This window comes from Leptidea sinapis, chromosome 12 (genome assembly GCF_905404315.1).
Source record: "Leptidea sinapis chromosome 12, ilLepSina1.1, whole genome shotgun sequence".
Taxonomy (NCBI): Eukaryota; Metazoa; Arthropoda; class Insecta; order Lepidoptera; family Pieridae; genus Leptidea; species Leptidea sinapis.
The window spans coordinates 6,467,973-6,494,049 of NC_066276.1; the positions used below are offsets into that span (position 1 = coordinate 6,467,973).

Consider the following 26,077-nt stretch of genomic DNA (forward strand, 5'->3'; position numbering starts at 1 on the left):
AATAACCTGGTATTAATTAAAACCATTTAAATCCTATGGAATAAAAATCTTATGTAATATTTCATTTTAGTTTTTAAGTATTTATTTTTCTCCAAAACTACCATCTATTTTCCCTTTCATCATCTTCTATATACTTACTACATCTCTCTTTAAATCACATTTATATTCGCACTTCAATTATGTTAACTAACGCTTCCACTATTTGAGCAGTCACGAAATATTATGGTTATCATAATATCAAATAGAACTGTACTGACTATCGTTAGCAATTACCACCGTCTAGTAAAAAAATAAGGACTCCGTGTCACTTTGCATAACAGTGTAGCACCAAAACAAGCCGATTAACGTGTAAATACATAGCCCCACGCACACACTTACACTACTACAGGCCGATAGGCGGCCATTATGATCCATATATAAAAAAAACCCTAAGTAATTTTCAATAAAAATATTTGAATTTGAATATATAGAAACTAGAAGTTTTTTTGCGCTGTTTCTTTTCTATCATAGTACCCCTTGTTTCCAAAGTGATTACAATGATTTTATTGTATTCAAAAAGAATTTTCAAGCAAGCAATAATGTAGTTTGTGTACACCTTTATACACCATCTCTCCAACTATTACATAAGCGCTTGCATGGTGTGATAAATATGCTTATAATCGCAGTCAGACTTTTAATTATTTAATACCCGAACCTCCAACATCGCATGTCGATCCTGCCAGTGCTGCCTGTCGGCGGCGATGTGCAGATGGTATTGTATTCAATTCAAATTCAAATTCAAAAACACTTTATTCATGTAGGTCACGGAAATGACACTTATGAATGTCAAAAAAAATAAAAATATTGTTCCTTATTGAATTTACCGCTACTTCGTAAAAGGTTGAGCAAATGAGAAGAAGTAGCAAGAAACTCATTGCCACTCTTTTAAGTCAAGATGTACAATTTAATTGTTTTACAAATCATTTCAATTACGCAAAAAATGCAAAGTAACGCAACAAAGATACTCAAATGTCAAAAACTGAAAGGCTTACACCCGTAAGTCAATAAAAGAACAAAAGTAAATTAATACTCATAAACACAAGAGTTATTGAGTATCATAGATGCATCAATCCACAGATACCGTAAATAAATAGAGGCATTATGTGAGCATTTCATAAAATAAAATATATAATAACTTTAACTTTAAAGGAAATAATAATAATAAAAAACACATCAAGCAGACCTCCCGGTAACGAGTAAAGTGCAGTCAAAATGACTAAATATATAGTACAACAATAAAGTTTTATTCTGATTTTTCATTTAACTCCCATACTCTAGGTATTGCAACTTAAGATGATGAAGCAGACACATGCAAGTTGATATTGTTTACTTGAGATAAAACATCACTTATCAATCCCTTTTGACCCCGATTGAACATTGACCCTAAGATAGCCTAATTATCACATTGCCAGAATGTTTTCGTTGACAATTTCACTTTAAACATACGTACAATTTTTTCCTCGTATATTATATTCAAAGTCTTGTAGTTTTCTGAATATGTTAAATAATGTACATATTTTGTTTACTTATAAATGGCTTGGTTTTGAGCATATCGTTAATTTTAATAGCATATCCATTGCAGAGAGGTTATTAAAACGTTCGATATAATACATTACTTTATCAGTTTAATATCGTTAGTTTTACACTGCACATGTCACCGTTCACAATAAATGTAAGTAAATATATTTTTTAAAGATAAGAAAGAGTAAATCTGTTTTTAGTGTGATTTGTAATAAGGTAAGCTTTATATATTAATTAGGAACTCGTTGGACAACGTTTCTTTAAAATTTACAGCTCCAATCATATATATCCTCATTATTATTTTGTGGTCAAGTATATTAAAATAATTTGTAATTATATTAAGTGGATAATCATTTATTGGTAGGCATAATTCCTATAATAATTATAAAGCGCATTTGTCTCCTGTTTTCTTGTGTAAATGTTTTATATTTTTCGAAAGTGATGCTATAACAGTAGATTCTATATAAACCAAAAGAATATATAATATTCATGTTACATCAATAATTAATTTCATTCCGTTTAATATTTTTTTAATTTATTTTATGTAAATTTTATTTTATAAAAGTCTGGATCCTTATAAAATTGTACTCTATAAAAAAGTATTGCCTACATAAGTTCATTATTAATTATATAAAACTATATATCGTTAGTGCAACCAATTAAGTTTCAAGTAATTTTGAAATGAATAAAAAACAATATTTTCTTAGTATTTCATTCACATGCTTATGAGTAGCCTAGTTATTCTCTTGTTTATCAAATACTTTATTGGAATTACAATCATTGCTGCGCCTACAAAATACAAGTGAGTTGGAATAATTCTAGTCTTACTATAGTACTGAATCTTTGTCAATATTAATATAATTGTAAAGTGACATTATTACTATTCAAGCAATCTACTAATGGCATGATATCATGTTAAAAAAATATAATTTTTTAAAATATAACACAGTTTTATAAAAGGGTCAGTTTTGTATTTGTATTCAGTTTTATATAAGGGTCATAAAGTATTTCAAACTGTGTCACGCAAGGCAAATTATAATTAATAGGTTATGTTTAAAAAATAATTATTTCTATTTCCAGATGAAGGTGTTAATACTATTGTCGATTCTTGCATCTGCCAGAAGTCGAGCTACTGAAAGATGTGATGGCATCATTGTAAATAAGATCAACCATGAGGAGATCGTTTTAAAAAGTGGAATTAACAGTCCATACCAACTAGCTATTGATTATGATACCGGTTATCTATTTTTCAGTTATTCCGCAAACGACGATGAAGTTTTTAAATCCGCTTATATTAATCTAAAAACAAATAATTTCGGAATCATTCCTGGAGTATCTGGGGGATTTGCTAACGCCGTTGATTCAAGAAAACATAATGTATATATCGGAGGAAGAGATGGCTTATATAAATTTGATTTTGATTCAAAGTCAGCCAAACACATAGATGGTACAGACGACAACATATGGCAGTTATTTTATAAGGATGAATTATACTATTCAAGGTATCCAGATGAAGCTGTTTATATGTATAAAGAAGGTAGATGTGAAAGAGTTCCTGAATTACAAGACACAAAAGCAATGTTGGTCGCACTTGATAATTATAAAAACTTTTACTTTACTAACTCATCTGGAATGTATATGCATAAGAAATCTAATGGTCAACGAGGTTTTATTGGAGATTTTAACGCAAATGGTTTTGCTACGGATATTAATGGTAATCTGTTCTTTTCTACACCTGATGGTGTTTACTTCATAAACGTCGAGAAGAAAGAGGTTGAAAGGATTGCTGCCATAGGCAACGCTTATGGTGTTGCTATTGGTGGAGATGGGAGTATTATTTATGCTTCACAAAACGCTATCATAAGACTGAATCCTACTGAGACATTTTGCATCGTCGACGAGTTTAAATCTCCGTTCTTAATTTAATTTTACAATGTATATTGATTATAATATTTTTTATATTATCGTTTTAAAATAATTGTTTCTTTGAATATAAGTATATTATGAGATGAAATAATAAAAATGTGTTGAAAATATCAATTTAAACTTTGTTCGTTGTATTGTTATTTACATTTTCTGGGGGCACGGCATCCTTTTCTCGAAACAATTGATGCCATTTTCGAAACCCTATCACTTCACTGTGCATAAAATAAGAAACCTGAATTTTCAGTTAACAAGCAGACATTGTATAAACACGGTATATTTCAAATTTCATTCAATGTAAACCAGTAGTTTAAGAATTAGAAGTAATAAAATTTTCTTAATTTTGTCATTCACTGACTGACTGACTGACCAATCATCAAAAGTTTAAGGCACTTCTAGCAGACATAGAAGCTACAAATTTAGAATAGAATAATTGTTTAGTGTATTAATCAAGAATATAATATATAATAAAACATTTTGCAATTTCGGTCCAGACCGGATACATCAACTGCATAAATAATTTTGTAATACCATATTATGTTCATAAAAAAGGAGAAGCCTACCTACAAAAGTAAGAAAAGCTTATACAGACAGTGGGCTTTAAGAAAATCCTGTTGTTGGTATTCGAGAAGTGGAAGATAAGAATAAAGTTGGAGTATCTACAATAAGAAATGAGATGCCATCAAAAACAATAACAAGTCGTATGTATTACACGGATCTCAAAACTTTTTACGGTAGATGAACTAAATTGCTAGACTCGTTTTTTTTTTACAAGTTATGCTTTTGATGGCTTCTCATATACATGTAGCTGTTAAATGAAACTTATAAAATGTGTCTATTTCTTACCAAATTCATAAATGTTCTTAAATCATCTATATTTTAGTGATTATCACCACAGAACAGTAATTTTAAAATTATTATTTGGTTGGAATTTATCAGATATTGAGGATTTTTTTAAGGTTTTCACAATAAAAAGTTAAGTTTAATAGTTAAGTAATTGTTGCTGTAAGTTTTCCATGTGAAGTAAAATACTATCAAAATAATTAATTGAAATATTAATTACTCTTAGGACGGATAAGTAAAATCAAGACAATATTGTACAAAGTAATATTGAATCCTGTTACAAATTTGGAGCACTTGTTTTTTTATCAACGATACCGCAGCATCCATTTTATATTCATCGAGGCTCTGTATCGACAGAGCCCATTGGGGTTGATTCTGAATAATTAATTTGTTTGATGTAACTCTGTCTATCTATTTTATATTTTCTTCAAAGTCAATTTGAAAATATTTTATAAATGTAGAAGGTAAATCGGTGAATTAACTAATTGCAAAACTAAAAATTAATACATTTTCGACATTATTATCTACATTCATTCTACAGTTTTATTTATTGTATTTTTTTATATTTGCATTTATTACATCGTCTCAATATTAATACAATATTGCTTACTGTTATTCATAAATACAATTAAAAAAATATATTTTTGAAGATTCTACAGGTCACTGAACCAAAAAAACATATAGAAAATATTGAAAGTCTCATTTTCCAGTAATTTCACTAGCTACGGCGCCCTTCATACCGAAAACCAATAACGCTTGCTTCACGGCAAAAAAAGACGCCGTTGTGGTACCCATAATCTAGAGTGCATCCTGTGCAAAGGAGCCTCCCACTGGATTCATATTTGATATTATATAGCCCCACTTGGCACGCCGCTGAATTTGTTTAACCTTCGGCATCAACACCTTAATAACATAATGCTTGGTTGAAGGCAACAAAAAGGCAAGTTCATTCTGATTCGATATCAAAGTGATTGCGTGTTCGACACTGGAGCGGATACTATACTGGTTTAAGTATTGTTTTATCATCATCATCATTTCAGCCGGAAGACGTCCACTGCTGGACAAAGGCCTGCCCCAAAGATCGCCATGACGATCGGTCCTGCGCTGCCCTTATCCAACGTGTTCCGGCGATCTTGACCATATTGTCGGTCCATATTGTGGCCTACCAACACTAAGTCTTCCACACGTGGTTGCCATTCCAGGGCCTTACTGCCCCAACGGCCATCTGTCCGTCAAGCTATGTGCCCTGCCCACTGCCACATCAGTGTCATAACCATCTGAGCTATGTCAGTGACCTTGATTCTCCTACGGATCACTTCATTTTTGATTCGATCTCGCAAGGAATCTCCGAGCATAACACTCTTCATTGCTTCCTGAGTGGCAGTGAAGTCCTCATGAGGCCAATAGCCCATTGGAGAATCCGGCATGTTCGGGAGGCTGGAAGTCGTCAAACCTGCGCACGAGAAGATTCGTGATAACCTTAGAGAAGTATTGTTTATACCGATGAAATTGAAAGATCCTATGAGGGCTCATAGTAAACAATATAGTACTGAGCACTCTGAAAAACGAAAATTTGGCGTAAAACAGTTTCAACATACAAAGTACTATCTTCTCGCTTCAATAAGGCTTCTGGAAACCCAAGCGCTGGCAACTATTTCTGTCAACGGATCGCCTAGCTATCCAACGTGGAAATGCTGCCAGAATTCTTGGTAGGATTGCCCGTAATGATAGTTTTAATTTTATGTAATCATAGTATTGAAAATAATATAGTTATAAGATTTGTTTTGTTTGAATAAATAATGTTTTAACATCACAATGTTAAAAACTCACAAGTTTTCTTAAAATGCTTGTCTAGTATATCCATTGAATACAGACATCGGACACATTTCCATGAATCAAATCCGTATGACAGTTTCAGCGATTCACATATTTTTGTCTCTGCTACATATTGAAACATTTATTTGTCACCCTCAATTCACAAGTAAAATACGAGGGTTCTCTCTCGTCATTCGTTTTAGGCATTTAAAACGAACTTTTTATACAAATATTTTGTACTAAATTGGTATTCGTGTAAATATTTGTATAGTGTTGAGTATTACTCGAAAGTGTATTGATTGAAACTCTTTTTGAAGTGAAGACTTCGTTGGGTACTTTTTTGGTAGCGTAAATATAACGCACGATCGTGACATAAAAAACTCCGATAATTCCAAAATGTCTATGCTTCATTGTATTATTAAGGTTTATGCGGTCATTATCAGATTAGTTAGCAGTTAATATTAGTTTATTAGGACTCTATAATTTGGTTTGTTTAAGTATCGTATCGCCACAAGTGAAAGAACTCAAAGAGAAGTTCTTTTTTTATGAAAATACAGGACGAGACGAGCAGGACGTTCAGCTGATGGTAATTGATACGCCCTACCCATTACAATACAGTGCTGCTCCGGATTCTTGAAAAGCCCAAAAATTCTGATTGGCACTACAATTGCGCTCGTCACCTTGAGACATAAGATGTTAAGTCTCATTTGCCCAGTTATTTCACTAGCTATGGCGCCCTTCATACCCAAACACAGTAATGTTTACACATTTTTGCTTCACGGCAGAAATAGGCGCCGTTGTGGTACCCATAATCTAGCAGGCATCCTGTGCAAAGGAGCCTCCCACTGATAAAAGAAGTGTCAGTGCCCCTTAAAAAAAAAACTTTATATAAAATAATATATTTCTTTCTTTGCAAATGCATAATATGAAGTTGAGTAAAGAGTACCCCTAAACACGCACAGTTTTTTTATTCAGGCCATTCTGGAAATTGATTAAAGTTATTCCATTTTGATTAAAATGAATTTCGTAGAGCATTTCTAATTCTTTTTGGATGTGATTCATTGATGTTCAATTTGCAATAGGTAGGCTAGCGAAACTCTCTAAAAAAAAAGCTATTCACTCGATTGTATTACACGTGCAGTCATTGATAGATTGATAGATGACGGCTATAATCTTGTAAAAAACGGAGATGTTCGAAATCCACTACGTTTAAAACAACTGTATGCTTTCAAACTTAGCCGGATTATACTTCGTGGCCAATTGCGATACTGTAATTACTACTTTTTCAAGCTTACGTCAAATAACTGCACATTTCATACTAAACTAAATTTCAATTTTTACTTTGGCAGTCCCGCCTCTTATAACGTAGTATAATAATTACATCCTCTTTGGCAACAGGCTGCAATACTTTCTGAAATAAATAATGTAAATGCGGAATGTAAGCGAAATAAGAAGTTACGACGTTATATCGGTATTGATCTGCATCGCATAAATTCACAAGCACAAGCAAGAATCCAATATCCAGAGTATTGGCATTGAAATTGTTTGTATACTACATTTACGGTTAATATATGAAAGTAGAATTTATAGCTACATAACGGACTAGCTACTACGGAACTAACATATATTTCAGGATAAATATTGCAGGACGCTGAGTTGATGGTAATTGATACACAATGTCCATTACAATGCAAGGCCACTCAGAATTCTTGAAAGACCCAAAAATTCTAAGCGTCACAACAATTGCGCTCCTCACTTTGAGACATAGCATTTTAAGTATACGTTGCCTGTTATTTCACTAGCTACGTCGCCCTTCATACCGAAACATAATAACGCTTACACATTACTGCTTCACGACAGAAATAGGCACCGTTGTGGTACCCATAATCTAGCCGGCATCCTGTGCAAAGAAGCCTCCCACTGGATTTTATTATTCTATAAATTTATATGATTTCATAATACATACACCATCTTGATACAAACTGGACAATATACAATATTATCATTTATTACAAGACTCAAACGAAGACAAATTACTGCAAACTGTGCCTGTTACTTCTGATGTTTCTCAAGGATCTCATCTAGGACCCCTTCTATTTAATCTATACAATAATGACATTATTGCAATATTTAAACATTATTCAATTCTTCTATATGCTGATGATATGAAGATATGTAAAACAATAAGTAACCTTTCTGATTGTAGTTTATTACAGGATGATTTGAATGAATTGTGTAAATATTGCAATGATAATCTCTTACAATTTAATCTTAAAAATGTAAAGTAATATCTTTTTCTCGCAAAAATAATACTATTGAATTCAAGTACACTTTAAATGAGAATATTATTGAACGGGTTTTATGGGTGAGAGACTTGAGCGTTCACCTTGACTTTTCGTTAACCTTTACTCATCACCATAGATATGTTACTGCAAAAGGCTATCACATGCATGGTTTTTTTCTTAGAGTTAGTAATGATTTTAAACATATTTCCAACCTGATTCTTCTATTTAACATATTTGTTCGTTCTATACTTGAATTCAGCTCGGTTATTTGAAATTCTCATTACAAAGTCCATATTCAAGAAATAGAGAAAACTCAAACAAAATTCTTAAAGCATTTAAAAATACTTTCTGGAAAAATATCGTAATTTAATGGATCAAGCATTTCTGCATAAATAACTTCATAATATTTCAAATCAAATAAAATCACTTACTCAAATCAAGCACTCTCCACTTCTTCTTAATTGCCTTAATTTCCGATGTTCAAGACAATCTTCGCGACTTAAATCTTTATTCAACTGACACACTGCACGCACTAACTATGCACAAAATGCCATCATTCGTCGTTCTTGTTTAGTATACACAAAGAATACTGTTCATTTGATGACTTTCTTTGTAAATGTCTTAGTCTTAATTTTTCTTATTTGTATTAAATAATATTGCATCTCTTTGATAATGTGTGACCAATTTGATTTGTCAATGTGTAGCTTAGCTAGTGGTTTAATATTCAAAGTACTAATGCTAGGTGCTAATGCCAAGCGTGGCTGACTGCGTACGACTTTCACGTCAAAATCAGTTATTATTATTATTATTATTTGAAGAGGGTGGCTATTATGTAGTCCTAAAGATTCCTAGTAAAACCGCGTCCAAAATTGAACTATTGTGTTCGCCACTCATACTATAGTTCGTCGTCATGCCCTGCTGCCTTTACAAACCACAATATCTTCTTGACGCAAGTGTTACAAACACCATCTGGTGGCAAGGTGTAGTCGCCAAAGACATTAAACGCGTATGAATTAGTGGGTCGAAATCGCAGAGTAGATGAATAGGCGTTTCAACAGCCCCAAGGCAAAATCTGCAAGTTTTATCATTTTTAATGCCGACCACACTGAGGTGCTTGTTTAGGCGATAGTGCCCAGTTAGCATCCTGGTGATCCTGGCTTCATTCGCATATATACTTTTGAATGCCCTTATCAGTGCTTTAGAGTGGTTTAAACCTGTAGAGTTGTTTCAGTGCTTAAGTGGTTCTTGCTTACATTGGTTTCTCAGGCTATGTCGGATGGCGCTCTTAGGCAGTCCACAAATAGCTTCCGGACCATATTAGAAAGCTTTAGCTCCAGCTCTTGCTAGCTCATCGGCCATTTCATTGCCTATGATTCCGGCATGCCCTAGGATCTGAGAATCACTCTGTTCTTCATGACTAATGAATTCAGTCAGCGTCTAAAGCTAACAATGCTGCCTGACTATCAGAGTGAATGTATATGTTTTGATTGAAGTAGCCTTTTTGGAAATTGGTTTCCGCGCATTCTGAAATGGCGTATGTAAGGCTATGTTCTCAACTGACTCTAAACTGGACAACAACTTGACACAAGTGAGTAAAACAAACTAAACAGATCTTTGAAATTTCATGGACATTTCCATAGTCATAAACAATTTATACTTTGAAACTAACGGATTATTTTTATCAGTTTCCCTTATTAAAATAACCAGTATATTTGATAAAATATTTATGCAATGAATATTTCAAAAGTCGACATCGCGAGATAATATAATAATCCCCCAGTGGGATTGAAAACTTTCCACCGGAGCCAGCTCTAAGCGCCTGTCAAAACACGATCGAATGAATTGTAGTGAAAATTTATATTTGCAATGGGTAAAAAATAAATTTTGTAACTTGGAATTTCCTTTCATTATTTAATATAATTTATTCCTACATTCAGTCGCAACAGAAAATGTGCAATACGTTATTTTCAGATGGTCTAGTTGTAGCAAGAACCAACTTTCAATAAATATTTAAGTCTTTTTTTTTAGTGTTTTTTAGATCTTGTATTAGACTCAAACAATGTATCAAGACAAATCAAAAAATGTTTATTTGAAACGTATGATACACGTAAATATAAAAGAAAAATATTTTAAGAAAGAGACAAAACAATAAACAAACATGCAAACAGCATGCATGCATGGTTTGAAAGCCAGCGCTGGTCTTTGTTGGGCGATTTGTGTGACGTCGTGATATTTTATAAAATAGAACTTATTTTTAACATATATTTTAATATAGTGAAAAAATAACGAAACATAAGAATCTTATGTGCAGCTTAACTAAGTTAATTTACTTAAAAGTACCGTAAAACGGGGTGATTAGGGATCCAGGGGTGAATAGGGATAAAATCAAAATTGAACCTGAGACGAGAAATTAATTTGCTTACCATAGATTACTACATACTTTTTGGAAGAAAATCGTAGTAGAATATATACTCTCTAGGTTGGCAGCATTTGTTTAACATGAAGTCAAGCAATTCGGCGTAAGATTCACTACTGAAGTTGTTGCTCTGTTACCGGTGTTTTTTTGTGGTTCTAAACTTTCGAGATAAATATATTTTTTTAGAACTATTTGAGCTAGTTTAGTTTTATTACGGTATATTAGTTATTTCTAGAGACGTTACATAAAGGGTGAGTACAATTTAAGCGCTTATTTGTAAATTTAACGGTTAAAAGTGGGTGGAGATACTTTTTTTCGAAATTTGAGGTGAATAGGAACGCCGAATGGGGTGTATAGGGATGGTTAGTAAGTCTAATAGGGACGCCATATTTGGTTAATAGTGACGAGCTTAGTGACTCAATGGGAATGTAGAAGGGTCAATAGGGACAGGGCTGTCACCACAATGTTCTTGTTTTTTATCATATAAATAGTTACAAAATTAAATATCGGCTTTAAACATGCAAAGATTATTAATACATGATAACTAAAAAGTAAAAAATAAATTATGACGAGTAGTAATTATGAGGGGGTACAACAGCTTTACAATTCAAAGAAATCGTTACTTAAGATGTGGATATATAGGAAGAGCATGTGTTATGATAATTCTAATAAGCCTAAGCTCAGCTTGGATAGTTACATGGTTCCATTAAGAAGTTCCGATGCCCACCTTCCGACTTAATCACCAGATAAGTTTGCTGGTACTATTGTGATTCCATGTGAATTTGGTTAGTTATAATATATTTTTAATGCAATAGGTAGACAAACGAGTTTATATTTGTTGAACAATAATAAGAAATAAGTGCAATTCTATCATTAAATCTCTTTCTTTTTTCAGATAACATCTATTTTTGGACAACGCCGCGTGATTACCAAACTAGTCGAAACACAAATTATAAAAAATATGACGATTCTGTAATAGAAATAGCACTACACGAGTACAATAGCTCTAACCTTTCCTTTAAAGATGTTTCACGGAAATACGATATACCGAAATCAGTCCTGCATCGGCACAACACCCGTGTCATGAAAAACAAGGAGGCCAAACTGCCCTAAGCCGGGCTGAAGAAGCGTACTTAGTAGAGTACGTAAATGTATGTTCAGAATGGGGATATCCTCTAGAACCCATTGATTTTAGATTGCTGATAAAAGGATACCTGGATAAAATGGGAGTTGATATCAAAAGGTTCAAAAATAATTAGCCAGGTCCTGATTTTATGTCATGTTTTCTTAAAAGGCATAAAAATAAAATTAGCAAAAGACTCAGTCAAAATACAAAGAGAGCAAGAGCAGCTGTTTCACCAGAAACCATCGATGAATATTTTAGAAAACTTGAAACGTCTCTTCGAGGCACACCACCTGCTAACATTGATAATTACGATGAGACCAACCTCAGCGATGACCCAGGACGTCAGAGTGCTGGTTAAGAGAACAGTCAAATACCCTGAAAGGGTAATGAACCATACAAAGGGTTCCACATCTCTTATGATGACTTCTGCAGCTGACGGCACTCTTCTACCCCCATATGTTGTATATAAATTGCAAAATATGTACGATACGTGGCGGCAAAATGGACATAAATATTGTAGGTACAACTGCACACCTTCCGGCTCGTTCGATGGTAATATTTTCCAGGACTGGGTTTGAACTATTGCAATGCCGTATTTCAGTGATAAAATTGGATCTAAAATTTTTATAGGTGATAACCTGGCCTCTTATTTATACTTAATATAATAATTGATATGTTAATTATAATACTTTAAGTATAGTATGTTGATTAAAAAAAGATTTTAATACTTCTATAATGTTGATTATTACAGTGATTTTATATTTTTGAATTCATTTGTATTATTTAACCTTTACCCGACTGTGCAAAATAATGGTAATATTTGACTTAGCCGTGACAACCCTGACTGTTTTTTTCTATTGTCCCATAGCTGATCCCTATTAACCCCTCTAAGAGTTTAAATAGGGATGGGCAACATTTTAAGCTATCATGAGTAATTCGTAAATTTTTTAAGTTCTTTCTACATTTTATCTAATAGAGATAGTTTTAACTCAAGTTTTTAAATATAAATAACATAGGTTTTATAGAAAGAAATCAGAGAAAATGTCATCTAAAATCTAGTTTCGTCCCCATTCACCCCGTTTTACGGTATCTCGTTCTGTAATAATAGGATATAATTTTAAGTTTAGTGCTTAGTGGCCGCATTGAAACTATAATGTCGGGGTTGCGTTGTAAAACTTTGTAAAAATAATACTACAAGAAATTAGAAAGACACTGGGATCACATATCATCAGTAAGTATTTCGTATTTTATTAATTTCAATGTAAAATAACACGAAGAGCAGGTATGTTACAAAATTTGAAAGATGCCACGTATAATCTAATAGTTGCAGTAATAAAAAGCTATGGCTGTGCGGTATCTAGTTGGAGCGCAGCGGAGACCAATCCTCAGTCTAAGGGATAAACCTAAGCTGACTAAATTGATTGACCAATACGTAGTCTAAGTATTACGAATGCAGTCGACTTATATTAACAATATAGGGAAAAACAGTTATTGTTCATTATTAACAATATTTAATAAAGTACTTTAAGGCTAGATTATAGGTACCACAACGGCGCCTATTTCTGCCGTGAAGCAGTAATGTGTAAGCATTACTGTGTTTCGGTCTGAAGGGCGCCGTAGCTAGTGAAATTACTGGGCAAATGAGGCTTAACATCTTATGTCTCAAGGTGACGAGCGCATTTGTAGTGTCGCTCAGAATTTTTGGATTTTTTGAGATCCTGAGCGGCACTGCATTGTAATGGGCATGGCGTTTCAATTACCATCAGCTGAACGTCCTGCTCGTCTCGTCCCTTATTATCATAAAAATAAATAAAATAAGTACAATTCCAATAACAATCCAGTATTTTACTTTTATTTTCAGATTTATTTCATTACGAATTGTGTTTTCTTCGAAACAATTCGAGACATTGGACAGAAGCGTTTTGTTACACAACCCGCACTCATTTATTTAGTTTGTTATCCTAAACCGATCTACGCTTTGTATTTCTATCGGACGTATTGTTTCAGAATCGTGTACGAAATTGGGTTGTATATTAGGAAATGCTGATGTCATACATATTATATTATGAAAAGTATTGTGTATTGTTTCAGTAGTTTAAAAATGGCGCTCATTGGTAAGTGTATTATTAACTTCGCTGCTTCTCTCTTCGCCTAATGTTAAGGATAGATCTGTGCTTTTTTTTAGCGCGGAAATACCGCACAAGTTAGCTCATTCCACAGCTTTGTAGTTCGTGGAAGAAGCTCCTTGAAAACCGCACTGTGGAGGACCGCCACACATCCAGATGGGCGAAGGTGGAATTCGGCGGCGGGAATCAGGTGAAGCAGCTCTTTTGAACACTTTCCGTAATAAATGCGGTAGAAGACACACAATACAGCGACGTCTCTACGCAACGCCAGCAAGTGAGCCAGCCGTTAACAGAGCACTGGGTCCCCGACATTGTAGCTTACAATATATAAGAACACGGAACCGCTACACAATTATCAAAGCGATGCCATGACAAAACAATTGAAAATCACACAAACTAAATTGTAGCCTTGTGAACCTACTCTAGGAGTGTTCAATTAATTCGAACACCGTGTTTTAACAAAATATTTCAAACTTACGAATTGCCAGTCCAGAAACATTCAAATAAAGATGTTGTGTTTGTTTGTTACGACTTAACTCAAAAACCGATTTTTAAAAGTTGTTTCACCATTAGAAAGCTATCTATATGTTTACCGAGTAACATAGATTACATTATATTACCAAAAAAAAAATTGTAAAGGTATCAAATTGTTGCCTTAAAGTCATTATTTAGAGCACGCTGCGAAAACTATCGACGACATATGAAATAGTATTAAATATTAGTACTCATGATTGCTTAGAAATAAGTCTGCGATGGTATCTGGCCTCACTATAATTCCTAAGCCATATAGCTACTGTTTAAATTATTATTTCAAATTAGCTGACCTGGCAAACGTTGTTTTGCCATATAAATTATATTTGAAAACCTTCCTTGAGCTTCAACGAATCTATTACAAAAGATTTCGTTGAGATCGGTCGAATAGTTTAGGAGTTATTAGGGAACATACAAACATACGTTCTCTTTTATATACGGATGGATTCAAGTTGTAGTTATATTGATACCACAATATTAATCCTTATCAATTTAATTTTTTTTGAATGAATATCAAGGTTATATGAAGTTTGTGTAAATTTCACTTTAAATTATTGGGATCAGTTTTTTAACATTATTGAGTATAAAAATTCTCTAACGTTTAAGAGAAATTGCATCAAATATAAAAAAAACTCTTAAAATTGTATAAAAATTAAATATTCCCATATAATTTTATGAGTTTTGCTAAATTCGGGGAGGCTCAATGTTAATTGCCAGGGTGGCAAGCGTGATGAAGGTGTAACTTAGTAAGTGGATCTGGGAATAAGTAAATCACGGGAATTTATATAGGTACCTTTTGGCTTCAATTTTAACATTAATCTACGTGAAATGTCCGAGTGCAATTTATCTGTTCTGATTGTTACTATCATAATAGTCTTGATGTTATATCAAATTGAAATATTTATTATTCAATCTTTTTGTACTGTCGATCTCTACCAATGTACGATTTTTCAAGGTTTCATAATATAAAACATTTTGTTTTAGATTCTGATATCCACAAGGTTAAGGATTTCATTAAATAGATGCGAAGTTTACATTAAACCTCTAAACTACATATTATGAAGTCCATTGCCATCCATATGTTGCATTTCAACCACTGTGAAAGACATTATTGTCACCGGTACCATATTCTTCTGGAGTCTATGTTATAATACGTTCAACGCATGACGTCAGAATATAGTAAGGTATACTCGCGTCATACATAAGAAAATCTCTTCTTCAATTATGATCGCCTGGTACTAATATTAGTATATTGCTTCCTATCTCATTTTCTCCCATGCAATCTTACTAATTTATGTGTATCTCTCTTTTTACTGTCTCGCTTTTTCATTTCATCGACTTTCAAATCACATCGATGTTGCTTTTCACTTTAAAAAAAAAAGATACTCACTAATTTATTTACTTATTTATTTATTTAAAACATCACAAAATCCACAGAACTTAAATTAGGTTATAATAATACTATTTTGTAGGACTTACATCTAATAACGGATTTACAATATTTGTAATAAGACATGATATTTGTGCGTGTGATGTTTGGTGAGTGTGTGTGTGTGTGTGTGTTTGTGAATAACTCTAATTTTAACCTTCCTTTAGATTTTTATTTTACACCTTTTAAAGCAGCCTTTACTGTTATTGAAAAGTTCAGTACTGTTGAATTGCTTATTATAGTTGCATAGAGTGCGACAGATTACCGAATTTTCATAATAATTAGTGTGACTCAGCGGGACTTGGAATAGAGACGTGTGTCTAGTGCGAACTGACGGCACTCGTAATTGTATGAATAGTTCAGTTAGCGCTGTACTGTCGATCCTACCATGAACTATGTTATGAAGGAAAGAGAAATCTAGAACCTTGCGCCTGTCCTGAAGTGTCATCATATTATGAAACCTGCAAGACACAGGTAGTCCACATAATTGTGTTGTGCGCGATAGTTGATGTGTTTTAAAAATTTTGCTTGTATGTTTTCAATTTCTTGGACAAATAAATGAAAATATTAACTAAAGAGGAACATTTTTATGATGTTTTTAGAATGCGATTGAGACTGTTCAAAGTGATATTGTGCTAGAGATCTCTTTGCTGTCGTTTAACTAGTAGCAAATAGATCAATATTTATATCAACCGGTAGACTGATCATAAATCTGTTTCATCTGTACATTGACTTCACTAGAAGTTTAAAAAGCAGGTTCATTGTTTTTATTGCTCGCTCGAATCCGCAGCAGCTCCAACAATATCCTGAGTGTTTTTGCAGATCGGTGGGAGTCTCCGCTTTTACAATGGTGGATGTGTCTTCACAGAATAAAATAAAAAATAATTTTGATTTGGTAGGTATTATGGCACACTTGGGCTTGGTGATTGACACACAGTTGAAACACGACTAGGAAACTTTAAGCAAACTATTGCCGTTCCGCTGGCAGACTGCGAATGCTTTGTCTATATGCATATAGAACGTTTCCTTATCCCTATCTAACAAACTTAGGGTATATTGCTCCATAATAAATCCGAACTGGACATATGGAACCCAACTGTGGTCGACAGCCAGCAAATCCAACATTATGTGCCTCCAGAGAGCTCAAAACAGTATAATCAAAACAGTAACTCAAAACAGTAACTTTCATCGGCGCCTTGGTCCTCTCGAAACTCGGAAATCCATGAGTATCTGGAAACCTCTACCATTTTTGACGAAGTAAAACGATACTCAATCAACTATAAGGCTCGTTTGACAACTCACTCAAACCCGCTATCCAGTATGCACTTGCAGCAAAATCCGATTAGAAGACTCAAGAGAGCCGATGTGCTACTTAGGATAGGAGATGGGGCAGTGGCTCTACCTCGCCAAACCTCAACCTCTTGCAACTCACCTGATTATAGTCTTGAGGACTGATTGCAGGTTTAAATAACGGAAAAAAAATATAGAACGTCATTGACCAAAATCTATCATAATTTGAATTGCAATGAACAAGGATCTGGTAATGATGTATTTTTTATTATCTAGGTACCTACATAAACTCCCTTAATGATTACTTTCTTAATTTTATTTAAAGTTTATTAGTTGGTATGTAAAATGTACCCAGGAACATTATTTTAAACATAAACTTAACAGAATTGAAATTGAACAGCTATTGTAACGTAATAAAATTTAGGAAGTAAAACATCTTCAAATTAGTAAGTTACTTTGTAAAAGTCACTAAAATATTAGCAAATTAGTTTGGAGACACCATCACATTCAATTTCCGGTTCAGTGGTCCTTGCAAACCGTTTAAAGTAGATTGCAGTAAGTAATAATATTTTGAATCATAAGTAGCGAACGGGCGCTCTCTCGGGAAAGTAATTTAGCGAAGCTGAAATTAATATTTCCAGATATTATCAGATTTTGGTCTTATACTCTGAATGATAACTTATTTTTATTTTATTTTTTTAATGAAAATCAAAATGTCAATGTATGTTGTAGCCATGTAAAACTATTCATTTTGTCATTATGTTGTCGCTGTTAAAGCTGGTGACCGAGTCAATGCCCTTGGCGAATCAAGCAAAGCAAGGTTACCTCTCTCGCTTAAGATCACCACAGTTTTAAATCAGAATTACAACCATTTTTCATTTATTACAAACTTAATATAATTTTCTATACAAAACTAACAAAACTAAATGATTAGCATTGCTCCAATTGAAATTTGTGGTGGTTTGGTAATTTTGTTTCGCACTGTCTATAAAAAATAGAAATGTAAAGAAAAAATGAATTTTCATCTATATTGCGTTGATTTATTTATTTATTTTATATAAAAATATATAAGCTTCATATAAACGGTCAAGAAATAGTTTCAATAATGCGCTACTTTGGCGATTTCTTGGGATAGTGGCCGTAAGGGATTTAGCTGCCCAATAGACAAATCTTGTGCGAATACTTTGGAGCTATTGTTACGCTCTATGGCCGCCTTCAAACAATCTGTGTTATGGCAGTGTATGTGGCGAGTCATCATTTGAACTGAAGGGCCATTTGACATTACATCATTACCATCGTCTTAGATACAACAATTTGAGTGTAGAGTCTGAGATCTTTCCGGTATTTTTTGAATGGCTTGCATTGAAGAACTTAGACCCGGTCTTTTTAACAGGTTCCACGAACCTGCTATTAAACTCGTCCACGTCAACGCAGTCACCGAGGCATTCGAAGTGGTTTTGCAATTCGAGTTGAAAGTTTTCCGGGTTTTGCACCTGCACCCAACCAGATGGGTGCAGGTCGGAGCGTATACTTCACCAGTCAACCACTCCAGTTTTGTATTGATATTCAATGTGCCTTTTACTATGCGGTGATCACTCGCCGCTTTCACTGAGTTGATCACAGAAACATCATTGAATATCTGTCTTTTGGTCGACTCAATGAAGTCAATCTCATTTTTGGTGGCACCATCGGGGCTGATCCAAGTGCATATACGTTGTTCTGGTTTCATTAAGAATGAGTTCGTCATATAAAGATCCTCCTTGTGCATGAAGTCAGCCAGCATCTGACCTCGGGCGCTCTCAACTCATCGCCGCTATGTTTGCCCAGTTTTAGGTTGGCGTCTCTCTCCCATGGTAACGTTAAAATGGGTCATTGAATTGAGAATGGCTATTGAGATATTATTATACATTTCCTCCATCTCCTCATCTGTGTGTGTCAAAGTCGGAGCGTAAGCATGAATGACCTTCAGCGAATGCCTTTTATGCCTTTTATGCCTTTAAATGTATATCTTTGCTGTAAATGCATATTCCGATGTCAGATTTAATTAAGTGATCGTGTAAGGATTCTTTGTCTGGCTTGCATTTTTTTATCCATATGATTCATAAGGGATCCGTACCTCCTTCAAAACCAATCTAATATTAATGCCAATTTAAATTTTTGATACTCTAATCACGTACACCAAAACACTATTTTTATATTTGTTTGATCATAGTTGTGTAATGAAAAATAATTGGAGTATTATATTTTATTTAAAGCGCAGCACGGAGTAGATAAAATTAAAAGAAAATGTAAAAATTAAACACTTGATACTTTATGATTTCAATAATTATTAAATGATGCTCTTCCAATATTTCAACAAGAAATTATTTCCTTTCAGACAATAACGTTGGGCGTGTTTTCAATGTCATTTGTATTTGGCCGATGATCATGTCAAATTGTGATGTTGTACGAAAATTAGCTCGATACTTCTCACAGTTTTCCAAGAACAAGGGGTACAGATGTTCAAGAACGGCGTGGTCCAGGATTGGGAAGAGATGATGCAGTGCATGGTGACCAAAGAAGGTCATCACTCTAAAATGACTTCCATTTATATCCCTTCTGTCCATCACTGCTTCTACTTCATGCATTCCCCAATCAGGGTTTACATCACTAAAAAAATAAAATAACAATACTAATTATACGAAACTGAACTATAGCCTAAAATGGTCCTTTCTTGTATTCCAAAATACAATAGATTACAATCTGTTAGGATAATCGAAATCAGTCGAAATTTGGTATCTTTTTGTAATTTATAAGGGTAAAGATATCCCTAACAAAATAAATACCTAGGTGATTTATAAATAAAATGCAGTTTATTTATCAATGAGTTTGTTATATCGACTACTAACGACGGATGAAAAATATCGACTACTAACAAGAGATGAGATAAAAGCTAGCAGTTAAAAGAAAGCTTCCAGAATTTATTAAGTGAAAGGGTGCGGGTCTTTCATCACGATTACTATTTCACTACCACACTCATCTTTCGCTTCACAAAACGGTTGCCTAGGAGATCCTTCGATCTTTTTGTTTCGGTCTCAGGTTACATCAAGATATGACTGCCAAAACTTTTCCTAACAGATGTCCTAAAATTTCTACAGCAACGAGATCATCGAATACAATGTTAAATAAATTTAAGGCACATTTACAATACCTGACTTCATCGCCATCTTTAAATATGTTTGGGTGATGATGAGCAGCATTTGAAGCAATCGTAAAGAATACAAAACTAGCTGAACAATTGATCCAGAGCCACATAGTCAAAGTGTCATAAAATGTAGCGCCTCCTGTTATATACATCCATACTGGTAATAGGAATCCCAAACCATCGTGCCACCGGTAATGTTGGGTGAAGAAGCCAGGATGCGTAAAGTTGCGGCTAAATCTGGAAACAGTTTTAATTCTTAACCAACTTAAAAAAGGAGGATATTTTTGCTATCGATGCGAATTTTAGTTAGTTATTTTATTTAAATGATATTTGATATAGGTTTAATTCCACCTACCAGGTGACATGGAGTGGATGGAGGAGGTTAATACTTTACCTATACAATCATAAGTAAATTATTTAACTTAGATCAGAATAGATTTTAGACTATCCTTAGTTTTTAAATGAATGCTTAATGCTGAATCTTACCTTTTTAAGAAGTTCATGATGAACATAAACGGGAATAATATCTGCTCTAAGACTACTGAGTATTTGGCGTAAAAAGGTTGCTCCTTTCTTGGATTCCAGAATACAATTGGTTCAAATCCACTCACTTCTAAATCCATTAACGTATTTGCGAACAGGTGATGTGATAACGCGTGGGAAACTCGGAAGTCTCTGTTATGAATAAATTTATCCAGTTATTATCAAAATCAATCTAAAATCTCAAACTTTTTCAATATTATTTGCTACGGGGTTGAAATATAAGTCAGCAAATCTTTGCAGAGCAATTGGCTTTTATAATAAAAGGCTGATTTGATACTACAATCCATGAATACACCACATATTGAGAATGCATGGACCATCATCAGGTTATTTAAATTATAAATTTTACTGTATTTAAATTTTATTAAAAAAAAACATGCGCGCTAAGTTTCTTGCGCCCTTTCCTCTCAGTTCTGAGGCATTAATTTCCGAATGGGTAAAAGTTTTTGACTTCAATTCTTTTTGATTTCGTATTCTATTTTGAATGAAAATATTTGAATTTGAATTTGACTTTTAAATTTACGCAAGTAACTTTCAAGGACATACAACCGAATAACCAAACTTTGGAGTATATGTGCGTGGTGATTCCAGGGCGATAAAACATGAGAAAGTTGTTCCATAAAAAAGTATATCATATTGACCTATTTACACCACAGAGAGAAGATAGTTTCAGCGTTTTGATGTTGGGTGAAAGAAAGTAGATATTTTTTAAGACTATTTCAGAAAATATTTGCAAAACAGCCGTTCCAATACTGGACTCTTTTTTTTAAATCAATTTCAAATTCTTTCATTCAAAACTTACCTTCCGTATGACCTGAGAAGAACGAACGAAAAATCTCAGCAGACCTGTTTATTTAATAAAATTGCAAATAATTTTAAAAATTGATATACCTGTACGACCACAATCCAATATTAAAAAGGTACATTCTCCAATTGGTTCTCTTGTGTATATAATTGTGTGCAGCAACCATTACCCAAGCCATACTGACTGATGCTACAATATAAGATAACATTACAATCCAATAGTCCTTGGCCCAACAAGTTATTGTTGAACTAACTAGACAAGTGAACAGAAGACTATCGCAAATAAAGGAAGTCCGAATACTTTCCTTATTTGGGATCTTTTGAATTTCTTCCCAAACTTTATTCTTTAAGGTTCGATAGAAACCGTCATCTTTAAATGTGAATGGAGAGTTTCTAGGTGTTTTAGCATCTCTTTTATAAAACTTCTCTAGTACTTTCACAGTGCTTGGGTTCAAATGATGTACCTCGAAAGCTTCGGTTATATCCGTTCCCTGGAATGTTTTGTGAGTTATTATTGTATTTGAAGATGTTTTTATTCTTTTCTTTTTTTTCTCAATATTGAGCTGTGGGTAAAATGACGTGCAATCTATGATTTATTAATCACTTGAAAACACTTTAGGTATCATCAGCCGTAAGACGTCCACTGCTGGATAAAGTCTTCCCCCAGAGATTTCCACGACGATCGGTCCTGCGCTGCTCTCATCCTGGACCAGATCGTCGGTCCAGGATGAGAGCAGCGCCTACCAGCACTGCGTCTTCCGGTACGTAGTCGCCATTTGAGGACTTTACTGCCCCAACGGCCAGCTGTCCGTCGAATTATGTGCCCTGCCGCCCACTGCCATTTCAGTTTCGCAATCACTAAGACTATGTCGGTAGCTTTGGTTCTCCTACGGATCTCCTCATTTCTGATTCGATCTCGCAGGGAAACTCCGAGCAAAGCCCTCTCCATTGCCCTTTAACAACAGCAACTTTAGGTAGTATATTCTTTAATATTTTACGAGACGTATTTAAAACTGTTTGCAATTACATACCGTTACGGCACATTAATAATATACATAGTTCATATTAACAGATGCCAGGGCACCGTGGTGACATGGACGGTACCTATACGATTTTTTTTTGAATATCAAAAAAGACGATTATTGCATTTCTTAAACATTTTACCGTTAGTGTCACATCTAATTAACGAGTCGTTTAATCATTTAATTAGCCATAAGTTTTGGCGGTTAATGGGTAAGCCAACCTTACTTAGCTTACTGGCATTTTTATTAGTGGTACGTAATTGGTATTTTAGAATTTAAATCAAAAATCGATGTACACCATATTTCATGCAAGTTTGTAAAAAATAGCAAATCTACTTATTTCACCGGCTTCAAGAAGAGAGATTATTAAACATTGTGCATATTTTCTCGAAGATTCTTACTTGATCGCTGTACAGTTTCAATGGTACACCACAACATTTTCAAAGGTTATCACATAGTTCACAAAATATACAATAGCCAAAAAAGAAACACGAAATAAAGAACAATTTAAATAATAATTTACATACATTTTGTCCGTTTGCTCCACAACGTTAGAAATACATTTTCGTATTGTTTATGCGTTAAATTTTTCGATATAATGAGGAAGTTTCAGTTCATTTATCATATTAATACGCAGGAACTTTCCAAGAAAGTGTACGATACAATATTTGGTGTCACTTACCTTTGTCAGTTGCAACCACTCACTACCTCCTGGATGTTTATTAATAAATGTATCTAGATCATATAGTTTATCATGAACTCTCCATAGACCTTCTGCCCCATCATCTATAGCTTTTCCAGTTAACCATTGCATAGAATCTCGTAACCCTTCATCTCTCAATGATGGATACTTTAACTGCGGAAAACTAACATGAGTTTTCTTTTCTATAGCCCTTTGCTGTGCTATTTCCAAATAATCCGATTCTTTTGGTGCCATGGTTCTTATATCATGTTCAGAATTAACACCAGTAACTACTGTTTCTTAGAAAGAATTCACAATAACGAGATCTGAATTATAATCTCATTTTTATATAAATATAAGCTTAATTTAGTAATATAACCAGATTAAGTTATCGGTCAAAGGTCACAGGGTCAAAATGACAAGCGAAATCTTTAGAACTGTTTGACAAAGTGTATGATAAATATTTAATTTAATTTTAATTAGTAATTTTTTATATTATTTTAACTATTGTTATTTTTTTCTAGCTGTTACCCGCAACTTCGTTTAATAGTTATATTAGACTTTGATCTCAGAACACAGAACAAACCAGGAGTGTTCAATCACATTAGTATGCAGCGCGATATTGTGTCCTAAATGCCTCCCCGCCCGCGCCTCACCCGCCCGTGCAGTGTGACCAGGCACCAAATCTTTACCGCTTTTGGGGTAAAATTTAAATGTTATGTAGGAAAAACTAAGTAAGTAATTTGGTAAAAAAGTTAAATATGTGAAAAGTAAGTACTTTTGAATTCCAAATATAATTACATTGGTAAAAAAATAATCATTGATTGATAAGGTTTATTAATAATAAATAAACAATGTGTTGATATTGTAAAAGATATAATTTGAGAAAACTTATTTATCGATAGTTAGCTTTTGTATTTAGGACAAATATTATTTTATATCTATACTATACCTAAAAATGAAAAAATAAATACGAGTTGAACTCCGGGAGTGTCACATTATTATTGTTATTTTAGTGACGCATCTATTGTTCATCTACGCTATCACTGCTAACATCTTTATATTCTCCTGGTGTCTACACTCAAGTTACCCGCACCAAGCCTTCCTAGGGTACTTACTTTAACAACCTAGTTACTAAATATGACAACCATGGCTTCACCAATGGTTCCCGACGAGAGCTTCTTCAGCGCTCTCTTAGATAGGTTATTTTCGGAGAAGATCGCTCCGCTAATTAAAAAAACAATAGATCAGACAGTGGATCCCGCTTTTAGAGTGAAATCCAAAAAATATAACTCGTCATCTGACGTTTCGGGTTCCGACGGGGAATCCGAAATGGAACTATGTAATGACTCCGACGCAAGCTCCGTAGCTTCGGTCAAACCAAGGAAAGTGATCACCCGATCAGCCCGTCCGCCTGTCCTTCAGGCGTACTTTGACGCGCAGGCGACCCCTAAGGTCCCCGCGGTCAGTCCTGACCGCACGGAAGCCCCTCAGGCTTCCAGTGCTTCACCGGCCCAGCCGGAAACCGCTCTACCGTCGAGAGCGGAGAGTGTCGCGTCGGATGCTGACGGCTTCATCACCGTCAGTCGCAAGAAGAAGCGCGGTCGCGAATCGCCTTCTCTTGATGGCACGCCCGCGCCCGCTAAAGCCCGCGTACCACCTCCGACCAAGCGCCCGCCTCCTATTTTTATAGGAGACCGAGGCCGCTGGTTGGTTATCAAAAATAGGATCCCGAAGACGCTCTCCTTCCAGGCGAGGGCGTACCAATCTCTCATCAAATTAGAGACCAAAGAGGTAGTGGACCACCGCGCCTTGACATTTCTTCTTAGAGAGCTGAGTGTGGGTTTCCACACGTACGCCCTGCCTGAGGAGAAACGTCTGAGGGTCGTTATTAGGAACGTCCCCAGAGAGTTGGACGAGGCCGACATTCTGTCGGACCTCAAAGAGCAGGGTTACCCTGCACACGAGGTGCACCGTATGCGCGGAACCACCAACAAACAACCATTTAACATGGTTCTCGTCGTCCTCGGCCTCACGCAAGAGGGAAAGAAAATTTTTAATATAAAATCGGTTTGCTCCCTTCAGGGCATCCGGGCCGAAGCTCCTCGCAACCGCGGCGGGCCTGGTCAGTGTCACAGATGCCAGTTATACGGGTACTTGGCACGCAAATACGAACACACCCCGAGGTGTGTGAAGTGCCTCGGCAAACACGGCACGCCGGAATGCCCTCCACCAGCGCAATGCGCCGAGCCCCCGGCCTGCGTCTTGTGCGGGGAGAAGGGGTACCCCGCGAGCTATCGCGGGTGTCCCAAGGCACCCAAACACAAGCGTCACCCAGGGCGCCGCCAGCCGCAAGGCAGAGCAGAGAAGGTGGAGTTCACTCCGACCTTCAAACCTGCGCCGCCTCCGAAGGTAAACGCCTGGGCGAGGTCTCCTCCGGCTGCCAACGCTGCCACAGAGGCCACTCTCGTGGCCCCCGCGCCCCTCCGGCCACCGCT

The 26,077-nt window shown here is 35.0% G+C and overlaps 2 protein-coding genes and 1 long non-coding RNA gene across 3 annotated transcripts; 2 read left to right on the forward strand and 1 right to left on the reverse strand.

The window, feature by feature from the left end:
- Positions 1-1,531: 1,531 nt before the first annotated feature.
- On the forward strand, positions 1,532-3,610 carry LOC126967224 (ommochrome-binding protein-like). The gene is made up of 2 exons (XM_050811716.1): positions 1,532-1,711; positions 2,641-3,610. The coding sequence occupies exons 1-2, from the start codon at positions 1,691-1,693 to the stop codon at positions 3,484-3,486; spliced, it is 867 nt and encodes a 288-aa protein (XP_050667673.1). The 5' UTR covers positions 1,532-1,690; the 3' UTR covers positions 3,487-3,610.
- A 7,141-nt stretch (positions 3,611-10,751) lies between these two features.
- Positions 10,752-12,737, forward strand: LOC126967271 (uncharacterized). The gene is made up of 2 exons (XR_007729952.1): positions 10,752-11,093; positions 11,738-12,737. It is a non-coding gene; the product is annotated as an uncharacterized LOC126967271 (long non-coding RNA).
- A 5,625-nt stretch (positions 12,738-18,362) lies between these two features.
- Positions 18,363-24,180, reverse strand: LOC126967190 (cytochrome b5-related protein-like). Its single transcript, XM_050811668.1, has 5 exons — positions 23,580-24,180; positions 21,963-22,366; positions 21,015-21,203; positions 20,535-20,765; positions 18,363-19,993 (listed from the first exon to the last, which is right to left on the reverse strand). The coding sequence occupies exons 1-5, from the start codon at positions 23,832-23,834 to the stop codon at positions 19,708-19,710; spliced, it is 1,365 nt and encodes a 454-aa protein (XP_050667625.1). The 5' UTR covers positions 23,835-24,180; the 3' UTR covers positions 18,363-19,707.
- Positions 24,181-26,077: the final 1,897 nt, after the last annotated feature.